At 44.9% G+C, this 26249-nt stretch overlaps 1 protein-coding gene across 8 annotated transcripts in view; it reads left to right on the top strand.

Moving 5' to 3' along the window:
• CADPS (calcium dependent secretion activator) overlaps nucleotides 1-26249 on the top strand; it is a 207514-nt gene that overhangs the window by 31097 nt on the left and 150168 nt on the right. For all 8 annotated transcript variants that reach the window (XM_083869747.1, XM_083869743.1, XM_083869746.1 and 5 more), the window contains exons 2-3: nucleotides 8883-8996; nucleotides 13304-13636. In XM_083869747.1, the coding sequence (XP_083725873.1) occupies nucleotides 8883-8996; nucleotides 13304-13636 (447 nt within the window). The remainder of the gene's footprint in view (nucleotides 1-8882; nucleotides 8997-13303; nucleotides 13637-26249) is intronic.

Here is a 26249-nt window from a genome sequence, read left to right as displayed (position 1 = left end):
GAAAGAGGTTCTGTGCCATTAGTTACCCCTCAAGAGGAGCTAGCAGAATGTTCCTGGTCAAAGGGTCTCTGGCCACATTGATCAGCAGTGTAAAACCATCACTTGTATACAATTCTTTCTTTTGGGCACCTGGGAATTGTTTGAAAATACTATTTTGTAGCACTTGTAAGAGATATTGCACTTTTGTAAAATTATCAAATAAATACAGTATCAGCTATCTATTGTAGATGATTGAATGAGAGGCTTTGTATATCTGTGATGGGGACAGTGCAGGAGGCTTAGGGCTTTGCAGCCACTGGGTAATAGATGTGTAATATCCATATCCCAAACTGCCTTTTTTACTTCCTTACAGTCAGGCTCTGAACATCGAAGTTCTGGAAGTTGTCCTCAGAATATTCTGAGATAAATATAAATTCTAGTAGGATCATAGCCCAGCCTGTTTCTGACTTTTCCAAGGGTCTTGATTTGGGTGTCTCATGGAGAAGGACCTGTGATGTTCTCCAGCTCCCCACCTCCCTCCTCCACTGCAGCACACCAAGGTCTTGAGGCATGAAAGGATGGGAGGTAATGTCTCAGGAGCTCTGTCACATTAACAATCACTGGGTTCCATAGACCATCTGTTGTTTTCCATCCAACAGAAAAAAAAAGAGTAAAAATGTTACTTTCAAAGACTTCCTGTGATGCTCCACAGGAGAGGGAAGATCTTCCCTCAATCCTTTTCCCTGGGTTAAGCATTTTTTGAGGTCTCAGAGCAGCAGTGCACTGTATGTACTACATGTACTGCACTGGTGGAGTGAAAGGGCAAGGCCAAGCCATGTCTGGTGCATTTACAGAGAGTTCCTACAACAGTCAGAGCAAAAATGTCTCAAAATGCCCCTCTGGCCAGGCCCTTGCTAGTGGGGTTTGCTGGAGCAGGCTGTGTAAGCAGCAGGTTGTGTTAGTGGCCCTCAGGATTTGAGGTTAATCAGACAGGGACTGGGACTGGGAGGGAATAAGGAAGGTATTTGAGCCAGAGGGAGGAGGAGGAGGAGGAGATAATCCAGCTGCAGGGTCCAGTCTGGGACTAAAGGGATTTTTGGACACCCAAAGGGGCATCCAGTGTTGCGGGGCTTTGCTTGTCACTCTGCCCATTCTAGACAGCCTCCATTCTATCTGTCTCCTGGATTTATTTCCTAGCTGTATTTCTGCTAGTATTTTTATGGGTTTGTTTTTTCAGTTTTATTAACAGAGCAGCTGCACTTTTACCACAGGCAGGATGATGCTGGGCTTTCTGCTGAAAGCTGCCACATCATGATGATATGTTTTACCCAGCAGACCTCACCAGGCAAGGTTCCCAGCACAGCAGAAGTCACCAGGGAGGTTTCTCAGAGCAGCAATCACCCCTCAGCCCATTCTCAGTCACTAGCCTAGTATTTCATCGTTGCTATTTCTTCCTTCTGTTTTTTGCTGGCTTCTCTATTCTTCTAAGATCAAAGTCATATTTTTATTAGCAGTAAAAAAATTGGGGCCTGTATCTGTTTGATCATACACAGAAAGATACCCAGCAGGGCTAGCTTAGTCTGTTGGATCTGTCACAAACTCACTCTGCTAATGGCTTGCTTAGGTAAAATAAGATCAAAGGTGGAAAAAGTTCCAAGTTTTCTGTGCTCTTGTCAGGTGGCTCCATCTTGGGGTTACTTGCCAGCACATCAGCTGCAGAGGAGAGACCAGCCAGGAGGAGACACACAGGAGAAAGAAACTTGCATGCAGAAGCAGAATTTCCTGATTGGAACCACAGCTGAGCCACCTGGTCTAGTGGGAGATGTGCCTGCCCATGACAGAGGGGGTGGAATTGAATGGTTTTTGAGGTTCCTTCTAACCCAAACAATTTTATGATTCTGTGATGTTAATGGAAAAGGGGATCCTTTGCAGGGGACAGATGCAAGGGTGGTATGTGAGTGTTGAATGGATACCCCTGGAACAGACAAAGATAGAAACTGAAGCAGAATGTGGCAAGGTATCTTTTGATGTACCTGCATCTAGGCTTGCTCTGTGGTGGCAGATTGAAAAAGGAAGGTGTAGCTTGGAAAGCACGAGGGTAAAATCATTATGGCAAGGCCCAGTCCCAAATCCTGGGTTTTCTTTCCTTTTTTAGCATTGTGCACCACAGAGTTTCAGAAAGTAGGAGCAGTCATAATAACATTTTAGGTCTTTCATGTATGTTAAAAAAAAATGTGCCGAGCTGGCAGAGTGAATCATAGAAAATAAATATACTCAGGGTTTGAGAGGATAAAAAAGGACATCCATGTATTTCAGAGAGAAACTCAGAGCTTGTGCTTTGTCTCTCCAATAAATCTGCTACTGGATATAGTATGGGACAGTGGAAAGAGATCTGCACTGCTTGATCTAGAGCCTCTGTGTCTGCAGCTGGCTTAGCCAAAGGGATTGATGTTTTGCCTTCCCATACTTAAACAGCAATACTTGAGCCCCTTTACAGGAGAAATGTTCCAGCAAGTCTCAGAATCATTTAACACTCTCTACTTGTGCTGCATAGCTGCTGGAGTTTGCTCATAATACCAGAGGTAGTGAGAGGTCCTGGCAGGGATAGGAGCTGATGCTGTGGGGAGGTATGGCTGGGTGGTGGCACTGTGGCTGGGCACAGGAAGGGGCTTTCTTCCTTTACAGGCTGCTCTGGTGGGTTTTCTCTCCCTTTTGGTCACATTGCTGAAGCAGATATTTACCCTTAGGTCAGAAAATACTGTTCTTGTGTTCTTGGGCTGCTTGAGAGGGAGGCTGGTTCAGTCTTTGATCTCCAAGTGGGTGCTGTGCTGGTGTGTAAGGACCAGGAGCTGTTTGCATTGTTTGTGCTCAAACCCAGCCTGAACTCTGAGCAGAGGGCAGGTGGGTATGTAGGAGTGTTTCTCCTAGAGGATCCCCATTGCCCTGACCCTTCTCCAACATCACAGGTGAGCTGAGCAGACAGGGCATGAGCTACTGCAGGCAGAAAAGGTTGTGTGTGCTCCTCACTGCCCACTTGTGTAAACCCAGGCATGGTCATGGTGCAGTCATTTTCTCTGCAACAAATCAGCTGGACACCTCTTCTGAGGGAGAGGAGTAGGTGACATGAGTGGCTTGCCAGGACCATGTCTTTTTCTGGTTTGCTATTCACAAAGGATGAGTGTGGCTGGAGAGTGGGTGGCCAGTGTGGATTCATCAGGGCCTGTAAAGCATGGAGCAAGGGAGAGGCAACAAATCAGGCATCCATAAAGAGGGAATTGTGCAGGCAGCAGCAAAACAGTGGGTGTGTGCACAATGCTTTCTGGTAACAAGTATTAAATTTCTCTGAAACAACCAGAAAAGGCACTGTTAGGTGGCTGGGAACAGTTTCCTGAGACTGGCAGTTAATACTGGTTGTGTATTGAGCAGTGAAAAGCCAGCAGTGTTCAGCTGTTTGCAGAGCAGCAACATCTGCTCAGGAGAGTTTACAATTAAAACCCCAAATGCTGGATCTGTGAGTCACCCCACCTGTGGCCCTCTCTTGTAACAAGGAAATCAGCATCAGCAGAGGGACAACCTGATACATTTTCCCAGTGCAAAATAACCTGATTGGTTTTGGTTTTTTCTAGTCTCATGCCCATTGCTGGGGCCTCTGGCCTCTCCCCCAAGACCAGTGCTTGACTGCTCTGACCCCCTCCCCATATCTTCCCTCCTACATTGTTCATGTTGTGACTGGTTTTCTGGCTGTGAAAGCAGCAATGATGAGAGATACTCATGTGGTTGGTTTAGAGTTTTCCTAAATCACCTGGTGCTGAGGAGTAATGAAATATTTATTAGATGTTACAAAACCAAGCCCAGAGCAGCAGCACAGTGAGCAGTTAAATATTCCTCCTTTCCTCCTGCAGTGGTCCCTGAGCAGCAGGTGCCCTAAGAAGGAAGAGCTCAGTGCTGCTCGTGGTTGACTGCTGCTTTCTGCACAAAAGGCAGAGGTGCTTCCCCTGGGAATTACCTGCAGTCCTCAGCTGAAACAATTCCTTTTGGTGACAGGGGTGATGCTGATGGGCTGAGCCATTAGGGACCAGTGTGCAGTGCTGCAGTGCATCCTCCTGTCCTGCCTGCAGGAAAGACCCTTCCAGTGGGATGTGCAGTGTGCAAAGGGCCCTGTGAGGCCTCAGTGCACTGAAATATTCAGTCCTTGATCAGAGGTGTTGAAGTGAGGCAGTGAAGGGGGTCACTTCTCAACCACAGGGTGTCTTTCTACAGAGCCCAAATCTGATTGATTTCAGCAGCCATCACATTGATGGACAGGGCTTTATTAGCAGATTTGAGTATCTGTACAGGTGTGGCTGTGTTATGCTGCAGCTTGCTACTTACTGACAGATTCTGCAATCTACAATCTAGGATGGCCCTTCCTTCCAAATCTTCTGTTGGTTATGGTACTGTACTGCTGGAGCAGTAGGGGAGTTCTAGAGGTCTCTGGCCCAATTTCCCTGTTCAAAGCAGGGCTCCCTCCCAAACCAGATAATTTTCATGGAGTCAGGCTGTGGAAATTTGCAAGGCTGAAGATGCTTACAGCCTCTCTGGCCCATTTTGGTGCTGTACCTATTCCTGCATGCTCAGACTCAGCAAAGCATTCTGGAGAGAGTATGGCTTAGTGAGGCACAGTGCTGTGTATAACTTTTTTCGGGGAAGTTTTCTGTGGCAAACAGCTCCTCTTTGCAGTGCTTGTGTGTAGGTGAAGGAGGCTGAAGACAATGCACAGAGATGGTGCCAGCTGTTCACTGGCTGGAACAATTTGGAGAAGGTGCCCTGGCTCCCTGCATTCAGGTTTGCATTTGGCTCTGGGTCAGACTGAGTATGTGCAAAAATAACATAGAGAAAGAAAGCTGCTGGTGAATATTTGTCTCAAAGATGCTGCTGTGCTCTTTCCTGGGATCTGCATCAAGCAAATTCATTTGGTTGTCTCTGTGATTTGTTGTGGCCAGTGGGTCTTTAGTCTCGTTGTGAGGTCACTAGATTGTGCTGGATATGTTTTTTTTTCTTAACAAAGTTAGACCAAGAAAGTAGGAATCATCTGGGGCCTGTGTTTAGTCACTGGTGAGCTCTTCCCCATGGTGTAGTCTGTTATGAGAAAGACATCTGCCAAGCTTCTTATAAAAGCCATGCAATCCACAAGAAATGCCAGCCCAAAAGCTCCATGGGTGCTATGCCTGATACCTATGCCAGGAGTTCACTGCCTCAGTTGATTACAGTTTTTAATATGCCTGTGTATATCTGACAATTTAAATACTCCCATGCTTTAGACAGATAAAGGTCTAGGAAACACTCTGCTGCACAAGCACACCACAGTATTGACTTCGTAGAGTTCTCTTTGGTCCAGGGTGCTGTGTTCTGTGATTCCTCTGGAAGGCAGAAATGGCTGTTCTTTTTTTAGTGGCTCACATGTGGGAAGCAATTGTAAGGAACGTTAGAGAGGTTTGGAAAAGTGAGGGAAGGTAAACAGAATAAATCTCTTCAATCCACCAGTTTTCCTGCTAGCTCCCAGTTCTCCTGTGTGATGGCTCTTGGATTTGTGTTTGCATGGGAGGCAGTGAGGCTGTGACCCCAACATCCACACACCTGCTGGGCTTGCAGCATAACAGGTCTTCACCTCCTGCCACAGCTGGTGTGAGGCCTGTGATGTTTTACTGATGTCCTTCCAAGTGGAAGTAATTCTGCTGTTTTCTGCTATTTGTGAGCACCCTATAGAAGGTAACTGAGAAGTGGTTTGTGTTGGCCCCTTAGTGGCCTTACTGGATCTGCAGAAGCTGTTGGCTTGCTTTATGTGGATTTCTGGCTTATCACTGGTGCCTCTAATTACAGGAGATAAAATAACACCCCTGCCTTTAAAGCGCTTAAGCTTCCAGTTGAGTGTTCAGGGCACGTGCTCTTTTAAGCCTGTGGCTGAGTTAGTGGCATCACTTGGCACTGCTTCAAGGCTCTGGAGTGTGATGCTGGTGCTGAGACTGCCCCCCTGCCTTGCTCCAGCCTTTGCTGGGAGGTGCAGCCTCCCAGCTGCCCCAGAAGTGCTTCTGGGATTTGGCAGCAATGCCTGTGGGTCCTGGTGGGGAAGGAAAGAGGCATAAAATAGGAGGTGGGGTGTGTTTGGCACCTTTTGTTGACCTGCAGGTCTGGTCTCTGATCCCTTGTGGTGCTGGCTTTGTGCACCAGGTGTTTGTTGCTGTGCTGCAGAAACTACATTTAATATGAAAACAGTTAAGTTGTGTCTCAGATCAACTTCTTCCTTAATAACATCCCTAACACTGGCACAGACATGGATCAATACCTGGTCTGTCTCATGGTCTGGTGGGGGTGTCAGACTGAGGGTCCTGTTAGCTGAGGGCTGGGCTGTGCTGCAGCCTGGTGTGATCAGAGAGGATCTCCTTTTCCCTGGATGGGGAAAATGCTGGAGTACAGCTTGGCCGAGGAGGAGACAACTGACACTCTAGTAGAGACAAATCTGATGATTCATTTCCACAGCCCCCAGGAGCTTGCGTGTGAGCTGCGTATTGGGAATTTCTAGGAATTTCAAGGAGCATCATTTCTTCTGAAGGTAGCCCATTCAGTGCTGAGGAAGGAGGATAAAATACTGCTGCTAGGTGGCATTATAGGAATTTAACAAGCAAGGACTTTTGGAGGTTGTCCTAAGAAACAACCTGGACACAAAAATGTCATAGATATGCCATGCATGTTGTTAAAATCTCAAATGAAAAGCCTCTTGGCTGAGAGTATCTGTGGTCTCAGTATGTCTTTCCTTGTGCCTCAGCACCCTGATTTCAAGGTTACCTGTAATTTTTCTATTTCTTTCCTTGGTATTTTATAGCATCTGTTGCTCTGTCATTTCTTTCTGACATTTACAATGCTTGCTAATACAAAATTGTCAATACATTTAATTAACATTTTGTCTCTTGCTTCTTTGAGATAATTAAATGATTAATAAAAACAGGCCTAGCACCTTCCCACAGGTGTCTCCCACTTGATCACTGCATTGTCTCTGGCTGCTCTCATCATTGAGCCAGTTTTTAATTCCATCAGCTCAGATAGGTTTGGAGCCTGTTTTACATCTGATGTTGTGCATGTTGCCCAAAGGCTCCTAATGTCTAGGGTGCTGTTGGCAAACACCCCAAAGGTGCCTGGCATGGCAGATAGGATCTAATTTTTGGTCCTAAGAGTCTGCTATCCTAAATGCTACAAGCTTTTGGCAGTGCTTTTCCTCTGGGCTCATGGCCCAAGGCTGAGGTGGGTCAGGTTAAGGGGTGGTCCTTACTCCAGCCCTGTGATGTTGAGCTTTGTTGCATGTGTCAGACCCTGTGAAGTCTGGGCTGGTGTTTTGGGGGTGGGAATGAACCACCTTTGCAGCACCCACAAGGTGGTGGAGGCTGTTCCGCATTTTCTAAAGCAGAGCAATAGTGAGTGTCACTTTGTCACTTTGATGAACACCTCTCCATTAGCAGTAGGATAATCCCAGATTATCACATCAAATTGCTATTGCTCACTAACCCCCCTCAGCGTGGTGTTGAGGAATTAATTACTGATGTTCATGATGTTCGCTACCGCAGTCCCTAAACACCCCACATAGCACATCGTGATTGTAGCTCCAGTGATATTTATCACTGCACATTCCAAATGGTCCCTCTCCTGCTTTTTATTGCTAGTGGTATTTACCAGGAGTCATTATGCTCTAGTTGTTTGAATCTCTGCAGTTTTTTATACTTTGTTCAAAGCCATTTAGACACTTAGAGCCATTAATTTTATCATTTCTCTTCCATCCTAATGGGCTGGTTTCTTCCATTGGCATACAAATGAGGGAAAAAAGACTCTTCCCTAGTCTTTTTGGTCACTTATAAATACCTGTCCTAATTCTTATTGCTCTCCTTTCCCTTTAAGTTGCAATATATACATATTGTTTGCTTCCTTCCGTCAAAATTAATTCTTACCCTCCAGTGTGAAGAAACCCCATGGTAAACCAGCCCCAGCTACATTTCAATCCCTGCAGTTTTTCAGCATGAGTGTTGTCTACATCTTAAGATATTAGGCTGGCATTGCTGATACATGACTTGTGTGCCTGCTGTGACTTTGTCTGCATTGTAAGCTGAAGAGGTGGGTTTTAGCTATGTTTGGTTTTATACTGACAGATAAATTGGAAAAATAATGGCATGTTATCTTACCAGGCTGGAACAAACCCTTGTAAACTTTCTATTGATGTCATTGTGACAGAATTAGAACTGTCTTGTAAGTTATACCAGCTGTATGCTGGACAGAAAGTGTTTTGAGCAGCAAAGAGACAGCAGGGAATGTCCTTGCTAGGATAAGGAGAACAGGTTTGCTGTCATAGGATTTCAACATTAAATTCTTTCACCACTGGTTTTGACTGATGTTTTGTATGTGAAGAGCCAAAAGAAATGAGCAAGGACAAAACCAAAAAAACCCCACAAAAAACAGCAGCTAGCATGCAAGGTTTTCCATTTGGTATGAAACCTCAGCTTCTGGAGGGGAGAAGCTGACTGGAGAAGGGGTTGGACCAAAACAGATTCTTCCAAACACTCACACAGCAGCTTGCTTTTGAATTGAGTATGCCTGAAGTAGTAAAAGTCTTGTGTGCATTTTTTGGTGGCAGAGTTGTTTAGAAATGATGTTCAGGGTGACTTCAGGTGCTTGTGATGCCTGAATGAATTTGCCAGACTGCAGAGTGCATGTCTGTGTGTACCCGTGTGTGGCTGGTTCCTCAGCTATTGCTGCTGTCCCCAAAAGAGAGCAGAAATGCATGTCATAAGCACACCAATACAATATTGCTGATCAATTACTGGGTTTTTTTCCCTCATACGTAAGCCTTTTGACGAATCTTTTTCTTTTGGCATGTTTTACAGATAAGTAAGCAGCAGCTCCAGACAATCAAAGATCGTTTCCAGGCCTTTCTCAATGGAGAAACCCAGATTGTGGCAGATGAAGCATTTATAAATGCTGTCCAGAGCTACTACGAGGTAAGGAGTGACAATGCAATGCTCTTATGAATCCCTGTCCTCACCTCTATTCACAGATGGCATTGAATTGTGAATTAACAGTTTGTCCATTATCACAGAGTATGAAGCAAAGGCAAGTGCAAAGTGGCTTCTGTCTGATGTCTGGTACATCACAATGTTTGCAAGGTTCAGGGTTTGAGTGTAAACTATGGAACAACCATAGCAACTCCTATGCCATGGTTGTTTCCTTATAGCTTGATTATGGGGAAGACTGCCCTTCCTTTGAGCTGAAAAATAATTTCCTGATACTTTTAAACAATGTATTCTAAAACAGGGAAGATGACAAAATCAGTAAAATCAATCCATGTGCTCCCTGTGAAAAATACCAAGAAAAATTTGGGCAGCACATTCAATTCTTGCTGAAGCTTTTGCTTTGTGTCCAATTGACTTTGGGATTTTCAGCAAGAGTCTTGTCTTTTCTCTTTGGCCTGACAAGTGCTACAAAGCCGGGAGGGAGTGAGGAGGATGTGCATCTACAAAACTAGATGATACCAGAGAACACGAGACATCGTTCATAATTGTGCAAAAGAATAATAATGCATATCCGTCTTTTTGCACCTCTTTGTATGCAGCCCATAATGCAGCCTTTTATATCTCTGCTTAGAAGGAAAGAGTTTCTGGTTTTGAAAGAAATCAGTGCTTGTCATTTCTATAAGGAGTGTTGTTTATTTTTTTGCTAGCCTTTCTGCAAACCACTTTTCTTTCTCCCTAGAGCTATTCTGTCACAGAAGGTAAAGATTTTGAATTGCCTACATGAAATATTTCTCTAGAAGTGCAATCTAAGAGGGGACCAAAATCAGATACTAAAACTGAAGAGAATCTTAACTCTATAGGATATGACAGCAGCTGCTTCTGTGTAAGGAAAACACAAATTATCTCTGGATTAACTCTGTTGAACCAGTCTAGTAGTTCCTGTTCCATCGTTCTCCGTACAGGAAGGAAGCTGAGAGTCATTTACATCTTTTATCAGAAAAGAAGCTGCCAAGGGATCATTACAGCTTCACTGAAGAGGTGCTCTCAAACAAAGTTTTCAAGATGGAGTGAGCTGTGTTTAAGATGCCAAAGCAGCATAATCTGTTCAGATAAGAATATTGGGCAGGAAAAGGAAACTGCTTAAACCCACGCAAAATACATCCCTGTTTCACTGCTGGGTCTGGCTGAGTGTTGTCAGCTCCAGAAGTCCTGTGCTGTATAAATGCCCCAAGTTATCAAACTGAAAAAGAGCAGTAGATTAGCACCAGATGTACACAAGCCCATGTCTTCAAGTGGACCCTCCACTGGCTCTGTCCTGCTTAAAACAGGCCACATAAAGTGTAATGTGTCACTCTGTGTCCTTTAGCACAGTTTTTTTTCTTCTTCTTTTTAGCTGTTGGTCTCCTTTAATTGATGGCTGTGTGCTTTCAGCTTCTGTGTAGCTGAAGCTTGCCTCTGTGGCTCTTCTTTGGCACCAGCTGCAGTGGCAAAGCCTTGCCACAGAAAGCCTCTGCCCCTCAGTGCCTGAGCAGTGTTCCCTGCTGAGAGTGTTCTCCCTTCCTGCTTTGCAGAGATGTCCCCCCCTTGGTTGATCCATTGTGCAAATCATGCACATTGTGCAGATCCTTATCTCAGCTCCTGCAAATCTCAGTTTTATTCAATTAACTGTCATTCTGCTGGGTGCTATCTAGAAATCAGCATTTACCAATTTGTAAATCTACAAGATGGCTTGGAAAACATACATCTGAAATTGGTAATTTCTGTGCAGGACATAGCTGATGTTTCTAAAAGGTCCACTTATTAATGGTGCAGAATAAGTTCATTACCTGGGAATGACTGGTTTTTGCAGAGGAAAAAAGGTAATGGTGACATTGTAGTTCAGAAATGCATTTGCTGTTGCCCTGAATGTGTTTGCATGGCCACATTTTGCTGTTAATTCTGCCTGTCAGGGTAAGCATGTGGTTGTCAGTCTTAGGATAGGTCACAGGCTGCTATCAAATTAAAAAATTGAGTGATCTGCTGCTGCTCTGCAAAGCACTGCTGTGCCTGCAGGAATGCTGCAGACTCGTGTGCACAGACAGGCCCAGCATAGTCCAACACACTGCAGGGGAGCTTTTCTCAGGTCCTTTGACTTCTAATGAGTAAAGCTTTGTCTGTCACCAGCAATTTTGCAGCAGTCACTTCAGTGCATATGATGGGAGTGCTTCATTAGACCCATTTCCACTCTGCTGTGGCCAGACAGAGGCATGGTGGGCTCATCTGTGGGTGTGGCAGGAGACGCCTGACCCAGCTTCTGGAGGTCAGTTCTCTTCTGCAAGATTCAGTGTGTGCACCCATGATAGGATTTTGTTCTAGGCAATTCTTGACTCCTGGCAACCCTACTAAGCAGTCCTACAGCCAGGCAACTCACCTGGTATTTTCCAAAGGAAACAGGACAGAACACCTTTTTTTTTTTTTTTTTTTTTTTTTTTTTTTTTTTTAAATCTTCCTATTTCATGGTTTCTGCTTCTTTGTGTCTCACCAGTGCTCCCTCATGCTAGCCTCCTCTCTGCCATGCCAGCTGCAGCCATCCTTTCCTCTGCTGGCTGCTGTTCCACACCCAGGGAGGAAAAATCAGGGCTGAGGGATTATGGGGAGCCACATCCCACTGCTCATGATGCTGGGGGTGAGGGCCATGGATAACAGCAGCCACTGGTGCGGGGAGGTATGGGAAGTCATTAGCTCCATCACACAGATTCAGACCTGGGCACCTGGCATGGATGAGGGGACATAGGAGCCCAGGGGCTGGTCACTGTGATCTCCCACCAGTTCCTGCAGTCAGTGTGCTGATAATTTCCTTGGCTGCATTGGGAGTTTGGCTCTTGATAGCCCTCACCCATTACTTGAAAGCACCTGCACACACCCAGGGCATTATCACTCATATTTAATATCCATGAGGAAACAAAACACATGCTGCTGTTGTTTCAGCATGGACTGAAGAGGTTGCTGGTGGCGTTCTGCCTGTCTTGTCTGCAGGGAGTCAGTGCTCCCATGCTGATATTGGAAGGAAACAACCCAGCTCTTCTTCAGCATCATTTTTGGTCTGGTCCTTGGACAAAACCCACTACTACTGCCAACAGATGCCTGTGCCATGAAGCATCTAGGAACATGGAGTACTGTGTTGCTGAATGTCTATTAAAAAAAAATCTATAATGTCCTTAGGTCATCCTCAAGCTCTTTAATTATTGAGAGCTGACAGATACACCCCTCTGAGGGCACAGCTTCTTCCCAAACTGCTGTATTCATCAGTTCTCAGCATTATTAATAAAACAGCAGTTTTCTTACTGGATATTGTTTGCTCTTCTGTGTTCAGGGCTTGGTAGAGGAGAGCCAACACAATATCCCTCTGTTTCTCTAGCCCTTCAGCTCTGTGTTGCTCCCAAGACATCTGTGGTCTGTGGGAGTCTGTCATGTTTTGACCCTTTTGCTGCTCTTGCAGTGGGAAAAGAGCATCTTTATGAAATGTCTTCTCCCTCCCTTTCTCCTGCTGTCAGTGCCCTGCATCTCTGCAAAGGTTCAAGCCATGCTGAACCATCTTGCACTTCTCACTCCTGTGACAGTGAGGCAGACAGCAAGGATCTCCTCTGGTGTAGTAGAATTAGAATGTAAACCTGGTTGTTGCAGAGGTTTCCCAGGGGCCTGGCTACCAGAATAAATCCAGTGCAGTGCTGTTGGCTTCAGTAAGGTGACTCTGCTCCCTCTAATAGGGGAGAACTTGGTTAGGTGAATGTAGTTGTGCAAAAACTCCCTTATTAAAATGTCAGATGGAATGAAATAAAGTCCTGCTTTCCCAGTGGACATTTGTGTATCTGGTGAGGTGTGACCATAGCATCACATCAATTCCTAATTACATCAAAATACTTCATTTCAGTGGAGGCAAAGCAGAAGCTTCACCTGGTTCCACTACGCTTCCTAAAGTACAACTGAAACCTCTGGCAACATGTGGCAGTTGAGTGGAGAGTTGGAGAACATCAATAAGCAGCTTCCCAGCAGTGAAACCACCTTTTGTGGTACTTAAGGGGGATTTTTATTAATTTTTTTTTTAACTGACACCATTTGAGCTCACCCTTTTCTTTGCAGGTATTCCTGAAAAGCGACCGCGTTGCCAGGATGGTGTAGTAAAATGTTTTTGGAGGAGGAGCAGACCTCAGTCTTTTCCCTGTAATTCAGGGCTTCAGCTTCTTATTGAAGTGAATACATTTGAGACTTTTTTTTTTTTTAACTGACACCATTTGATCTCACCCTTTTCTTTGCAGGTATTCCTGAAAAGCGACCGCGTCGCCAGGATGGTGCAGAGCGGAGGGTGCTCAGCAAATGACTCCCGGGAGGTCTTCAAGAAGCACATTGAGAAGAGGGTGCGCAGCCTGCCAGAGATCGACGGGCTCAGCAAGGAGACGGTGCTGAGCTCCTGGATGGCAAAGTTTGATGCTATTTACCGTGGGGAGGAGGATCCCCGGAAGCAGCAGGCCAGGATGACAGCGAGCGCTGCCTCAGAGCTCATTCTCAGCAAGGAGCAGCTCTATGAGATGTTCCAGAACATTTTAGGGATTAAGAAATTCGAGCATCAGCTTCTGTACAATGCATGTCAGGTAAGGTGGGAATGGAAGGGGGTTTTTGGGGAAGGATCGCTAATGGGGAAATACTGCTGTTATGGACTGGAAACTTTGTGTCTGACCAGACTCTTTTGGAGAGAACTCCTACCAAGAAGGGGGGGGTGGGTTTATGGTGGGACTTCTGCACTGCCAGTGTTGTTCTGGCTATCCAAGTGGTCCTCCTTTTTGTGCTCATTTTCTTCTGCAATTCCATAGCATTGCTGAGATGGGAAAATTGTATTCTTCAGCTCTCTATCCGGATGAGCAGGTCTTTGAGGTGTGAAGTGGGCTGTTTTCCTATGGCTTGTTTGCCCTTCCTGTATCACATCACCAGTCTAAATGACAGAAGTTCTTACAGCCTGTGATATCAGTAATCAGATCCCAGGAGTCCCTGGGGTGGATGCCTTATGCAGACTTGCCCACTGAGGTTATACAGGTTCTTCTTAAGTAGAGGGAGCTCTGTGATACCTGCATGCCTGTGGTGGAAGGAGAGAGCATTCCAAACCCCCATGATCTCAGGGTAGCTCTGCTTGCACGTGAAAACCTTTCCCATTCATCTCTTTCTACCCCAGAAGGGCCAGTTCTCCAGAGTTGCATAGCTGGGACTCTGCAGTGCTGTTTGTGTTTCCAGCAGCTCTTGCTGAGGGCTGTCAGTGGCTATCCAGACTGCTGGTGACCCAGATTACAGTCCCCTGCTATTGGATATAAATATCACAGGCGGGATAAAGGATGCCAGAGTCACGGAGAGAGTAAGGTGTGGAAAGTTTTTGGAGGAGGAGCAGACCTCAGTGTTTTCGCTGTAATTCAGGGCTTCAGCTTCTTATTGAAGTGAATACATTTGAGACCAATTCTGTCTGTCTTCTGTCTAGACATTTCCAATTCTTTTTAAGACACGGAGAATTATGGTTGATGTGTTTTTACCCCTGTAAAGAACTTAGTTATCTTGAATTTGTTCTTCTTCATCTCAGACCTTAATGGCAGCATGGGGAGAGGATAATAAATGTCCCTGAGTAATGAGTCTTTACAGCAAAAACTGCAGTAGCCCTCATAAATTGTGTTTACAGAGATTTTTTGCCTCCATACTCTGTTGGAAGAATTCTTTAAAATCAAAACCATAATGTTTTCAGTGATGTGTGAAGAACTGAGTCAGTTCTGCCATGTTTTGGTTTATTTTTTAACTTAAACCAACTCCAGCCCTGCGTCTCTCATTCTCCCTTGACCTGTGCTTTGCTAAGGACCAGGGTGGCTTTGTGACAGCGTGTGTGTGATCCTTCTCTCCTGGTTTGTGCTTCCCACTGATGCAGAAAACAGTGTTTGATCACAGCTGCCCTGTTTTGTGGTCTCTGCTTGTTAGAACCTTTCTGGCTGACACCATGGACCCAGAGGCTGCTCCCTGCAAATTGCCCTGTTGCATCAAGCAATCTTTTTCCTGCATGTGTCCAGGTTTTAATCTGAAAGTGGAGGATTTAATTCTGGGTCTTTTCTAATGCTTGGAGGCAGTAAACCTGTAATTTAAGCTTTTACAAGAAGACGTAATTTCTGATGAAAGCAAGAATTAGAATGGAAGTTACTGTTTTAATACCTGGATAGTGAGAATTAGCTATGCAAAAGGGGAAGCCTTTTGTGCAACACACACCTCGCAAAGCTGCAAGGTCAGCAGTCGCTGAGCAGCTGGGTGTTTTCCTGGGATGCAGTGGGAGTGGTTAAAGTGCTGTGGGGTGGGAGCCTGTCCCATGGGGAACAGGTCACTGCTGCTCCTTCGCCCTCTGCAGAGGGAAGGCAGCAGTGAGCACCCAGGGAAACCACAGACTTTGCTCTGGAGACCCTTTTTTTGATGCTGCCTGTGCTCATGTCCTCTGGGCTATACCAGCAGGGTCTCTGGAGCTCTCTGGCCAGCAACAGACACTTTGTACTTCTCTCTTGCCATGAAGCACTGAAATTGCTGTTGACCTTTACTCTTTACCCAGGGTCTCAGCCATTGCTTGCAGCCAGTCTGTTGGGGGTAGCCACGAGTTTCTCAGTGGTAATTTAGTGTGGTATCAGCTACACTTTTTTTAACCTGTGCTTGTCTGCCATGCATGGGAGGAATTGGGAAAAGCAGCCTTTCCCCTGGCAGGCTGTCTGAATGCCATCACTCTCTCCAGAGTGGCAGCACTGTGCTGTTCATGCAGTTTATCAGTCAGTCACCTGTGATTAGAAGAGCAAAGCCCATTGTCTTCTGTGGAGGGGCTGGCTGGTTTGTGCTCTCCCTTGCTTTGGTGTGCAGGGTGAAATTGCCCAGAGGCTGTGCAAGGAGGCAAGGGGTGACAAGGCTTTGCCTAGTTGTCGTCTGAAGGCATGAGCAGGAACCCAAACACTGCTGGTACTTCTGTGGTCTGAAAGTAGATGCTTTTCTCTATGCAGCCTCCTGTTACATCACTCTAATTGCATAATGATTGCATCACTGGGACTGCATTTCCATTCATTTCTGAGATAATATTTTGTTTGTGCAGGAGGATGATTTCTGAAGAGATTTTTTTTATACAATATCCCCAGGTGGCATGAGATAAGTGTATTCTTAATATGACAGCAGTGATTTAGCAGGATCTGAGATAGCAGTTATTGATAGCAAGTATTAATGCAGTAGGAAAGGCTTTTAGGAAACAAAGATGGGAAGTGGTGTTGTAGCAGCATAGTTGTGAAGATTACAGTGTTGTTAAGCACAAGCTCTGACTAGAACGTTTTAAATAATACAGAGTCTTGCGCTTTTTGCATAACACATGCCACGTGGCTTGGTGTTTCTGCTCCACTGGAGTCAGCATGAGAAATGAGCATCTCTGGCTCCAGCAGCGAGCTCCTCTGCTGAGTGAGAGATGTGGTAGAGGGAGAAATATGTTTCAGTCTGGGCTTTCTGGTCCAGAACCTGTTGGCAAGACTTAAATTTAACTCTTCTGCTTCGTAATTAACCCGTGGCTGTGGAAGAGTGCTAGAGGAGCTGTTTTCTGTATATGTTGGGCAATTCCAAACTTGGGTTCTTGCTGCAGTTGGCATTTCCTAGGGTAGTCTATTTCCTGCTGACCTTCATGACGGCTGAATTCAGAGCATCTCTGAAAATCAGGCTGTGGTGTTCTCCCTGTCTTGTTCTTTCCCAGCCGTAGGGCAGTGATTTACTTTTCTGTCTCAAGCTGTGTTTGGAAGTCATTTTTAGCTACAGTGAGATGAGCCGGAGCTGGTACAGTGCTGTTCAGTTAATCCTGCAGCAGGAGCAGATGTTCACATTGTGTCTGTGGTGAGCTGTGCAAGTCCATCCTCCTGCTTCAGAGGAAGAGTGGGCTCTCCCTGCCTGAACTCTCAGTCAGACTTTCTCTTCTTTCCCAGGCCTGTCCCATATACTGTGGCAACTGTGCTAAGCATAATTCCCTTAGATGTAAGATATGAAAGCAAATAACTAAATATAGGCATGTCCAACCTGCTGAGTGATGCTAATACACGGTCATGGCTTTTCAGCATCTATTTCTGTCCATCCACGTAGAAGGCAGAACATCAGAGAAGTATTCGTGTGTGGGTGGGCTGCAACGTACAGCAGGCCTCATTGCTATCTGTGGCTATTTCATGTAAAGGCATAAAGACTTCCAGTGCAACTGGAATTGTTTCATAAGTTTTGGGGTGCTGTGATTCTAAGTAGGAAACATTTCAACCCAAATTTTCTTGAACGGAGCTGGCTTAAAACTAGAATTCACTGTTTTGACATTTATTTTCGCAACTGAATTAGGACACTATGTCCAAAGGCTGACATTTCTCACATAGCAGAAAGTTCCTCTGCCAAAAAAAAACTAACTCAAGTGTTTGATTTTAGCTCAAGTCAGTATTAGAAATGATTTGCTGAGGTGGTGTCTTGCCTTCTGCCCCTCTCTCATCTCTGCAGTTCATGTGGTTCTACCAAACTTGATTTCTTCACTTGCTCTGGTGTGTTGAGCCTCTCACGTGCCCGTCACACGCCCAGTGTGTGTCAATCATGTGCCTGGCACACGGTCACACGGCCATCATGTACCCAGTGTGTGCCAAACACGTGGCATGGGCTGACTTTGCTGACTTAGCTGAAAGTTGGAGACATCTCCTTAAAAAGTAATTCCTAAATCCTTTCTCTTTGCAGAGAAGCTGAAGTGGTACTTGGATGCTGCAACCCAAGTAGGGGCAGAAACTCACGTGAGGCACTGTGACAGCTCAGACAGTGAGATGAAGGCTGAGGTCACCTCAGAATAAATTTTGTGTTTGATTTGTGTGTATCCTCCCCAGAGCAAGTATTTAATTTAGTTTGTTGTGATGAAGAATTCCCAGCCATGCATTGCAATGAGCATCGAATCCAGGATTATTGTGCACAGTGTGGAGTTACCTGTCTGTGCATATCTCTGTCCCTTCAGTTTAAGGCCTCAGGGGTTTAGGATCAGATCCCTCCCTTCTGCTCCCTGTTTAAAGAACACAAAGCAGTTCCTTTTTATTCTAGCTTCATCTTGAAATTCAATGTCTTAGAAATATGTATCTGCAGGTCTGAGCATTTAAGCATGAGCTCTGGCTGTAATGACCCCCCTACAAAAATAATTCCCCTCTCCTGGGGATGGTGGTGGTGAGCTGGGACTGCTGTGGGGCTGCAGGCAAGAACCAATGAGCCTCCCTGGGCTCCTCTCTCCAGGGCTGGATGCACATGCCATGGACAACCAGCAGCTTTGGCCAGCACTGCTCTCCCCCTTGCAAATCCCCAGGGCATCAGCCTTACCCCGTGGCTTTTTCCCCCCTCTTTCACTATTTAAAACTCCTTTTGGTTGCTCCACCTATTTTCACACTATGAGCATCATCCCTACCCCGCCTTCTCCCACTCATTTAAAACAAAGCCATGACCAATAAAAATGGGTTAAAGTGGTCTAGAGATGATCAAAAGCCTCCAAATGCATAAAGCATCATGGTCTGTTTTCAGTAATTCTGTATTTATTTCCATGGAAACGGAAATGGCAGCCTGGAGCCTTCTGCAGGGTTGTAATTACTCCTGCAGCAGCCAGCAGCAGCTGCAGCTTCCTGTCAGGGCCCGAGCATCTCCCAGAGCCTGTTGTGATTTAGCATCCAGTGGGCAATTGAAAAAGGAAAAAGTGCTGGGCAGTGAATGAAATCTTCCCTGTCATAACAACACAGTGTAAATATACACGTGGTCCTTTGGGGAGGAGGGCAATTGCTCTTCTTCATCAGCTCAGCATGCAATGTTTTGAAGAATGATTTTGGCATGGGAGGGCAGAGAAACTGAGAGGGACAGTGCAATGTCAGGGAAGGGATGAGTGTGGTGTGTGCCTCTGCTGCACCCTCGGTCACTAGATACATCCTTTGGAAAGGGTTTGCTGATGGAGGTACAGAGAGGTGCCACAATTGTCCCTGTTGGTCCCAGGCAGTGCAGAAACAGTGACCCTCTGTGTGATGCATCTTTTAACATCTATAATTGGGTGCAAGAGAGGTGGTTGAGATGGGACATCTGTTAGCTCCAGCATCCAGTGAGAGCTGCAGGGGAGGCCTCAGCCAGTTGGAAGGACATGGCAGGGCAGCAAGCAGGGTGGGCCTGGCAGCCCAGCAGTGTGCCACAGTGCTGCTGCTTTTTGGGGAGGACAATGCTGAGATCACTCTCTGCCATGGTGGGACCCAAGCTGTCATCATCCAGTGTTTGATTTGCACAGACACGTGTGGACCTATGTGTGCACCCATTAGCTGTAGGATCAGCTTATGTTATGTGCTGTTGTGGACTTACAGAGCAATCTTGGCCCCTGTAATTAAATTTAAAGCAAATTAGTTCTTCTATTAAACAAAATAAATCTGATGTAGCCTAATGCTGTATTCTCCAGCTATGGCTGATCAATCGCTCCTGCAAAGAGCAGGCAAATACTGCTGAGCAGATGGTCTTGGCTGAAGCATGGTCAATTAAACTAATTAAAGATGCTTTCATTTAATCAGAGGGTGTTTTAACCCTGTTAGCTGCCAGTTGGGGATGTGTTTTCATGTACTAGGAACTTCCAGTTCTGGCCCTTCTATGGACTTTTTCTGGTTTTCAGTCCCTTTACAGAAACCAGGCCAAAGTGTGCATCCAAAGAGCATATATCTAGCAGAGAAATATAATGTCATGCACCAGTCATGAAGACTTGCAGAGGAGAATTCGGTTGTTTTCTTCTAACACTAACCAGAGATGTTTATTAGCCTGAGGAACTCTTCTGCAATGAATCCTTCCCACCCTACCTCCTGCCAGCCTTCCCTCTGGGTTCAGGCGTGTGGCTGCCTCTCCACAGGCTGGACAAATGTCACTTGTTCCACCAAAACAAGCAGTGGCTTGCCATGGTGTATTATTATTTAGGGGACATAAAATGGTTCCAGCTTCCAGACAGGTTCTGGAGTGGAGTAGCAGCCTCTTATTTCAACTCTGCTGCCATGCAGAACATCTTGGCTGCTGGGAGCTCCTCTTCCTAGGAGTTCTGGAGATGGGTTTAATTCATTATTTGCTGCAGGAGTCCACGAGGACTCCTCTGAGCTGAAGCCTTCTTTTCAGATTCTGTGATTTGTCACAGCTGGGCACCCTCACCATTTCCTGTCCCTCAGTTCCTATCTGCTCCCCTTGCCCTTGCTGAAAGGGGTGACAGCACCTGCCAGCAAGGTAAGAGCCACCAAGAGAGCGTGTTAGTCTCATGGAAGATCATGCCAAACATTCTCAAGAAGCAGCAGTAGAGCAGAATCATGCATACAGCCCATGAGTGACCCCTCCCTGGGCTGCACAAAGGGCTGCAGCATGCCAGGATCCCCTTCCTCTGCCTTTCCACCAGCTTGTACACGTTAAATAGAAAGAGTTGTACTTTATCCAGAGGCACGTGGACAACTCCTGCTTCAGCAGCATGGATCCCTGCAGATACATTAGAGCTAAAATCAGGGTGATTTTCAAAATGTTCATCCTTTCTGAAATGATAAAAAATCCTTTTTTACCCTCATCTAATTACCAAGGTGTTTTTGTGGTGCAGCATCAGATGAATGTTTTTTGTTGTCTGTGTGGACTGATTAATTTTTGCAGTTTAAGGCTTAAATTACCGTCAAGATATCTCGCATTCATTTTTGTTTCAGTTGGCCCATGAATGCTTTTCATCATCTGCATTCATGCTGCAAGGGAATGCATAAAAAATAACCACGGTTACCTTATAAAAGATCATATTGATGACTTGACATTTCCAATCTACCTTAGCCCCTTTATTTAAGGACTGCTGTTTCTGTTCTTTCATTGAAAATATAGTTGTTGGCAAGATTTTGAGTGCAAGTGCCTGGCTGCTTCCAGCTCTGGGCAGAGGGTGGGTTGGGAAGATGGACCCTTCCTGGCACAGTTGTGCAAGGAGATGCTGAAGTGGTGGGGAAGGCTTTGCAAAATCTTGAGAAATAGGAGGGTCCTTGAGCATCACTAAGTGTGACAACATTGGGGAATTACAGCTTGAAACCATTTCAGTGGAGAGGAGATTGGGGATGACACAAAGTGCAGACTCCAGTGGTGTTGTCAGAGGGGAGACTGAAAAATGGGGGAGCAAGTGGACAAGAAGCTGCTGATTTAGAGGAGAACACTTTATACTGAAATACCCAATGTTCCCATGGAGTACATTGCCACTGTGCAGGGTAGTCCAGCCTGAAAACACCTGGTAGGCCTGCTAGAGGAGAAGCCAAGCCAAATGTTGTCCATTAGAGGGGAGAGGGAGTGATATCTAAATGTACTACATAAAAATTTAATATTTATTGCTAGTCTCTCCCCAAAAACCAAAAAAACAAGCCAATGTAAAATGCAAATGAGATGGGCTGGAGTACAGTTTCTGAGTTGGCTTCCATGGTGTCTGGTTCCAAGGTCTCCAAAGGTGGGACTTGGCTCTCAAAATGCTGTCTTTATTTCGAGCAATCTCTCTTGCTTCCCTAACTTTGAATTCAGTGCAAGCCACTGTACATAAAAAACAGTTTCTCAATGTGGAGAAACATTGTGGACTGTGTCTTATTAGGCAAGGAAAATGTCACTCCTCCTGTTTGTCTTTCCCTCAACCAGAGATGATGAGCAGAAGACATGACAAAGAAATGCCCCCACTGGCCCCTTTTGGAGAACGTAATCTTATTTTTTCCTTGAGCAGCATTTGTTCCCTGCAGTACATGTTCCTGTCAATCAGCCCAGGAGGCCTTGGGAGACAGAAGGGGTGTTATCCAGACCTCTCTCTCTTTAAGCAAGGAACTGCTAGCTGCAAAAGAACCCATATGTGATGCTTATCTTAAGGAAGGCTGGAATACTTAATAAGACATAACTGGTGCATGACCCTGCACTATGTTAATGCCTCTTTTTCTCTTCCTCTTCCTTTTAGCTGGAAATACAATGGAGCCACTAGAATTTAATTTTGCACATAGGTCTTTAAATCTAATTTGAATTCCACATGAAAATCTCAGTGCTTTGCAGCACTTCAATCCTCGCTCATGTATTTTATCAGTGATTACCTTCCTGGGGAACTTTTAATGCCTATCTCAGGAAAAAAAAAAAAATGAAAGATACAGTCATACTTGCACATAGTGGGGGTTATACATGGTCATGCTGGCTTGTGCCAGAGCTCCAGGGCCTTCATTTCAGCACGCAATGTCTTGTCAGACAGCCTGGACTGGTTCCCACTGAGCTGTGCTAGCCTAAGGTTACACACTATTCTTTTGGTTTTCTTTTTATCATGTTATATAGAGAGATCATTCTTCTGACATACATCATCCACTAAGGGAATATTTTGAAAGTTCTACATTAATATTTTACTAGGTTTTCTCTAATCTTATTTCTGTAAGATGTGGTTTTCTCAAGGCTGCTTCTTTGCAGTCCATATTGTGTTCAGATTTCAAGAAGAGGGAATTATTGTTAAAAGAAAAATATTCACTGGTCCTTTCCTCCACTCCTTACATTTCATTCTTCAGGCTACCAGTGTTCCATGCAACTTGAAAAATGCTTCATGTCACAGCTTGAGATGTGATAGACAGTGTAATTTTAATTCAGAAGAAACTTTGGGAGTTGAATGGATCAGACCATAGAAAGTACTTCATGAATATAAAATACAGCTGGGTTAATCTTCCAATTTTCATCTAAAAAGTACCAAATTAAAAAGAGAATGGGTATATTTCTTAGCAGAAATGAGATGCCAAGAATTTTCTTCAAAAGGATATCAAAGTGGGCACATATTTGTTCCCACTGAACTGACTATAAATTGGGAAATGATCAACAAAGTAGATTTCATGCATTTCAAAGGCTCAGCCCCAATATCCCTAACTTATGTAAGCTGCTCCTTACCTCAATTTCAGTGCTGAGTTTTCATATTCAGTACACTACATTTTTTTTCTGTAACATCTGATTCTCCTCGTGTTTCTGAGAAATTAGAGTGCAAGTTCAATACAGAATTGGATGAAACACAACTTCTACTACAGCTTCTCATGTATTTAAATAGTCTGTAGTAGCCTAAAACCATGTAAAAACTGTGTTGGCCTCCATAGCACAGATTTTATTGTATAATGCAGGGGAGTAGTGATGTTTCCTATCAGCAGTGATCTGTGCATGTGTTTTTCAAGTTTTCTAGCCTTTGGTCCAGTTCTTTTGTCTGTGACAGAGAACAGTAAGAAAATGTGGGGGTGATGGCACAATATAATTTGTCATGAAATCTTTGTAGAAACATTGATAGCTGAGACAGAGAAGTGAGTGGAGATTCCCAAGAGCTCTGTGTGCCAGCCCTGAGTGCTGGTGGCCCAGGAGAGCACAGTGTGGGGTGGAGGTTGGAGTCTAAACCCTATTGTGCCCCAACCACAGCCAGGTTCCAGCACTGTGGGCTCCTGGGCATTGGTGGAACCAGGCTGCCTGCCTGTGTGCTCAGGCTTGTTCCTTAAGCATTCCTCAGATGTGCAAAGGAGGAAACAGCTAAAATTAAAGGCATTTCCGACAATAAATGAGAAAAAAAAAAAAAAGCATAATTTTGCTGTCCTCTTCTGAAAGTGCTGTGTAGGGGATGATGTTGGCAGTTAAAAAAGGTGCTGAGGAGGAAGCAGGCACAGTGACAGACAGGTCAGGCACCCAGACCTTCCCCAGCAGAGTTTTGGTTAAATACCTGCTCATTCTCATGGGTGCAGCTCATTTCTGCATCTTGCCTGACTGCTGCCTGTGTGTGCAGCTGTACTGGCAGCAGCAGCAAAACTGCACATCTCCAGTTATCGTTAGCCCACAGGAAGGGAACCTGGGCAAGTCTACGTTGATGGTATTTTGATCCTGATAACAACATAAAAATGTAAAATGTAGGGCCCAGAAATCAAAATATTAAGTCACCAACAAAGGTGACTTAACATGTTGGAAGATAGCAGAAATTGCAGTGGAATGCTGGAGGGAGTGTAAGGCTTTACTCCTTGGCTGTTCCTTAGCAGAAGGAGCAGCAGTGCTGAGTTCTCTTTTTCCCAGGCTGAGGACCATGAGTTGTTGTCTTCTGTGAAGAGTTTTGCTAAATATAACTATTTTATTCTGTGACCTAGTTAAGTCCAAACTTGACAAGGAGAAAGCCCTTTTGGGTGTTTTAAATTATAAAATTCTAATTGTGGAGTAATTAAATGGTCTCATATTTCTTCTCCACACCAGTAATTTATTGTGCTGATATTCCTGCCAGTTTGTTGGAGAGCTCGTGTTGTGCAGCACTGGTGGAATGAGCTGCAGGCATGTGTTTGTCTGCCACTGCCAGGAGTCTCGTGCACTTGCATGCAGAACTGAGACCAGGACTGACAAAATAGCTGCAAAACAGAGATGTTGTTAATGGAGAAATTATTGACACAATAAAATTATTAAGTCCCACGATGCCTGTTAGGTCTGATGAGAATGTCATTTACCAAGCGTAACATCATGGTGCTCACCATGCCCTCATAGCTTGAAGTCTTATTCCCTTTCAATGCATATCCAAATTCTTACTGTCAACACAGGCAGATAGTGATAAGGCAAGGGGAGGGAATTTTAAAGTAAAAGAGGAACATTAGATTAGGTATTAGGAATAAACTCTTCACTGTGAGGATGGTGACACACTGGCACAAGTTGCCCTGAGGAGCTGTGAATGCCCCACTGCTGAAATTTTCAAGGCCAGGTTGAATGGGGCTTAGGGCAATCTAGTGGAAGGTATCCCTGCCCGTGGCAGAAGGGGTTGGAAAAACGTGGTCTTTATGTTTCCTTTCAACCTAAACCATTCTATGATTCTGTATTTCTGTGAAAAATGTAAAATTTCAAGTAGTCATTTTCATTCGCCTTCTAACTCTGCTCTTCGTTGATCTTTCTGCTTGTAGATTTTCTCTTTATTGGCCCTTTTTCTCTGTAACAGTGGATTTTGGGTGGGAATAGTTGTGCTCAGATGGTTAGGTATCAGCTGGGTGTAAATTAGCTGAAGGAGCTGTGGCTGCCACTGTCAAAATGATTCCAAAATAACTTTGTGTGGGAGAGTGATGGTCAGGTCAGACAAGAGAAGTGTGGTTTGGGTCTGCTTGAGGGGAATGGAGTTAGAAGGGATAATGCCAGTTAGATTAATAGAAGAGCAATGCACTCTTAAATACTGGCTTATATGCTGTCAGAGATCCTTCATGTTACAGTGGCCCCTCATGAGTGTGCAGCAGCAGCAGTATTTGGAAAAGGGTCTGTTTCCCATGAGCATCTGCAGTATTTGAATGAGAAACACAGGTTTCTTTGAGGCTGGTACAACAGCTTTTCCTCTGGGAAGTCCCTGCTGACAGCATGGTCCTTTAGCATAGCAAGAGGAGAAAACTGGACATGAGTTTTGCTACTGGTTTGGCTCATTGATGAGCTGCTGTTTTCCCCAGGGGTACCAGCAGCAGCCCTGCCTGCTCAGTGCTGGGAGATGACTCTGCTCCTTTCTCATGCAGTCCTTTGCCCAGCTGGGTAACTCCTGATCCCCTTTATTAACAGTCAACATAGGCAATTATTCAGGGTCACTGATTGGCCACTTTGTTCTGGCTTTATGTATGGCAACTGCAAAACAGCTGAGGGTGCCTGGCAGGCAGTAGAAGTCTTATTTCTGTAAATTAAAATTGCTAAATATATGTTTAACGAGATAATTTGGATCATTACACTCTCCTATCATAATGGCAGTTGCTATTTCATCCATTGCATGGGTAAAAACATAAGCAACATCAATGAAAAAAAAAATAATACCTATTTCTTTCCTAAATATATCAGTAGAAACACTGGCATTGTAACATCAGAGTACGAGCCTGATCTGAGCTTTGTCATCAGTGATCTTGGGAAAACCTGATGTGTTTCAAAATAAGAGTGATTTTCTGGATGATGACAATCAAAATACATTTTGTTTAACCAGCTCAGTGGTTATCACCACCATGTGAAGCACTGCAAGCCCAAACTCCCCCTGGTATCTCTGTCTTATATTTTGTCTCATCTGCAGTTGGGATAGGAACAGAGCAGGGGATGATGGAGGGAAGGGCAGTGCAGTGTGCAAGGGCAGGACAGGAGCACATCTGTCTCCCTTAGGCATCCTGCCATACCAGCCTGCCACAGCAGAAGAGAGTCTCTCTCTCTCTCCAC

This window comes from Zosterops lateralis (genome assembly GCF_965231275.1).
Source record: "Zosterops lateralis genome assembly, chromosome: 11".
In the NCBI taxonomy this organism is placed as follows: domain Eukaryota; kingdom Metazoa; phylum Chordata; class Aves; order Passeriformes; family Zosteropidae; genus Zosterops; species Zosterops lateralis.
The sequence above is the reverse complement of the archived record's forward strand: the minus strand, read 5'-3'. Positions and strand labels throughout refer to the sequence as shown.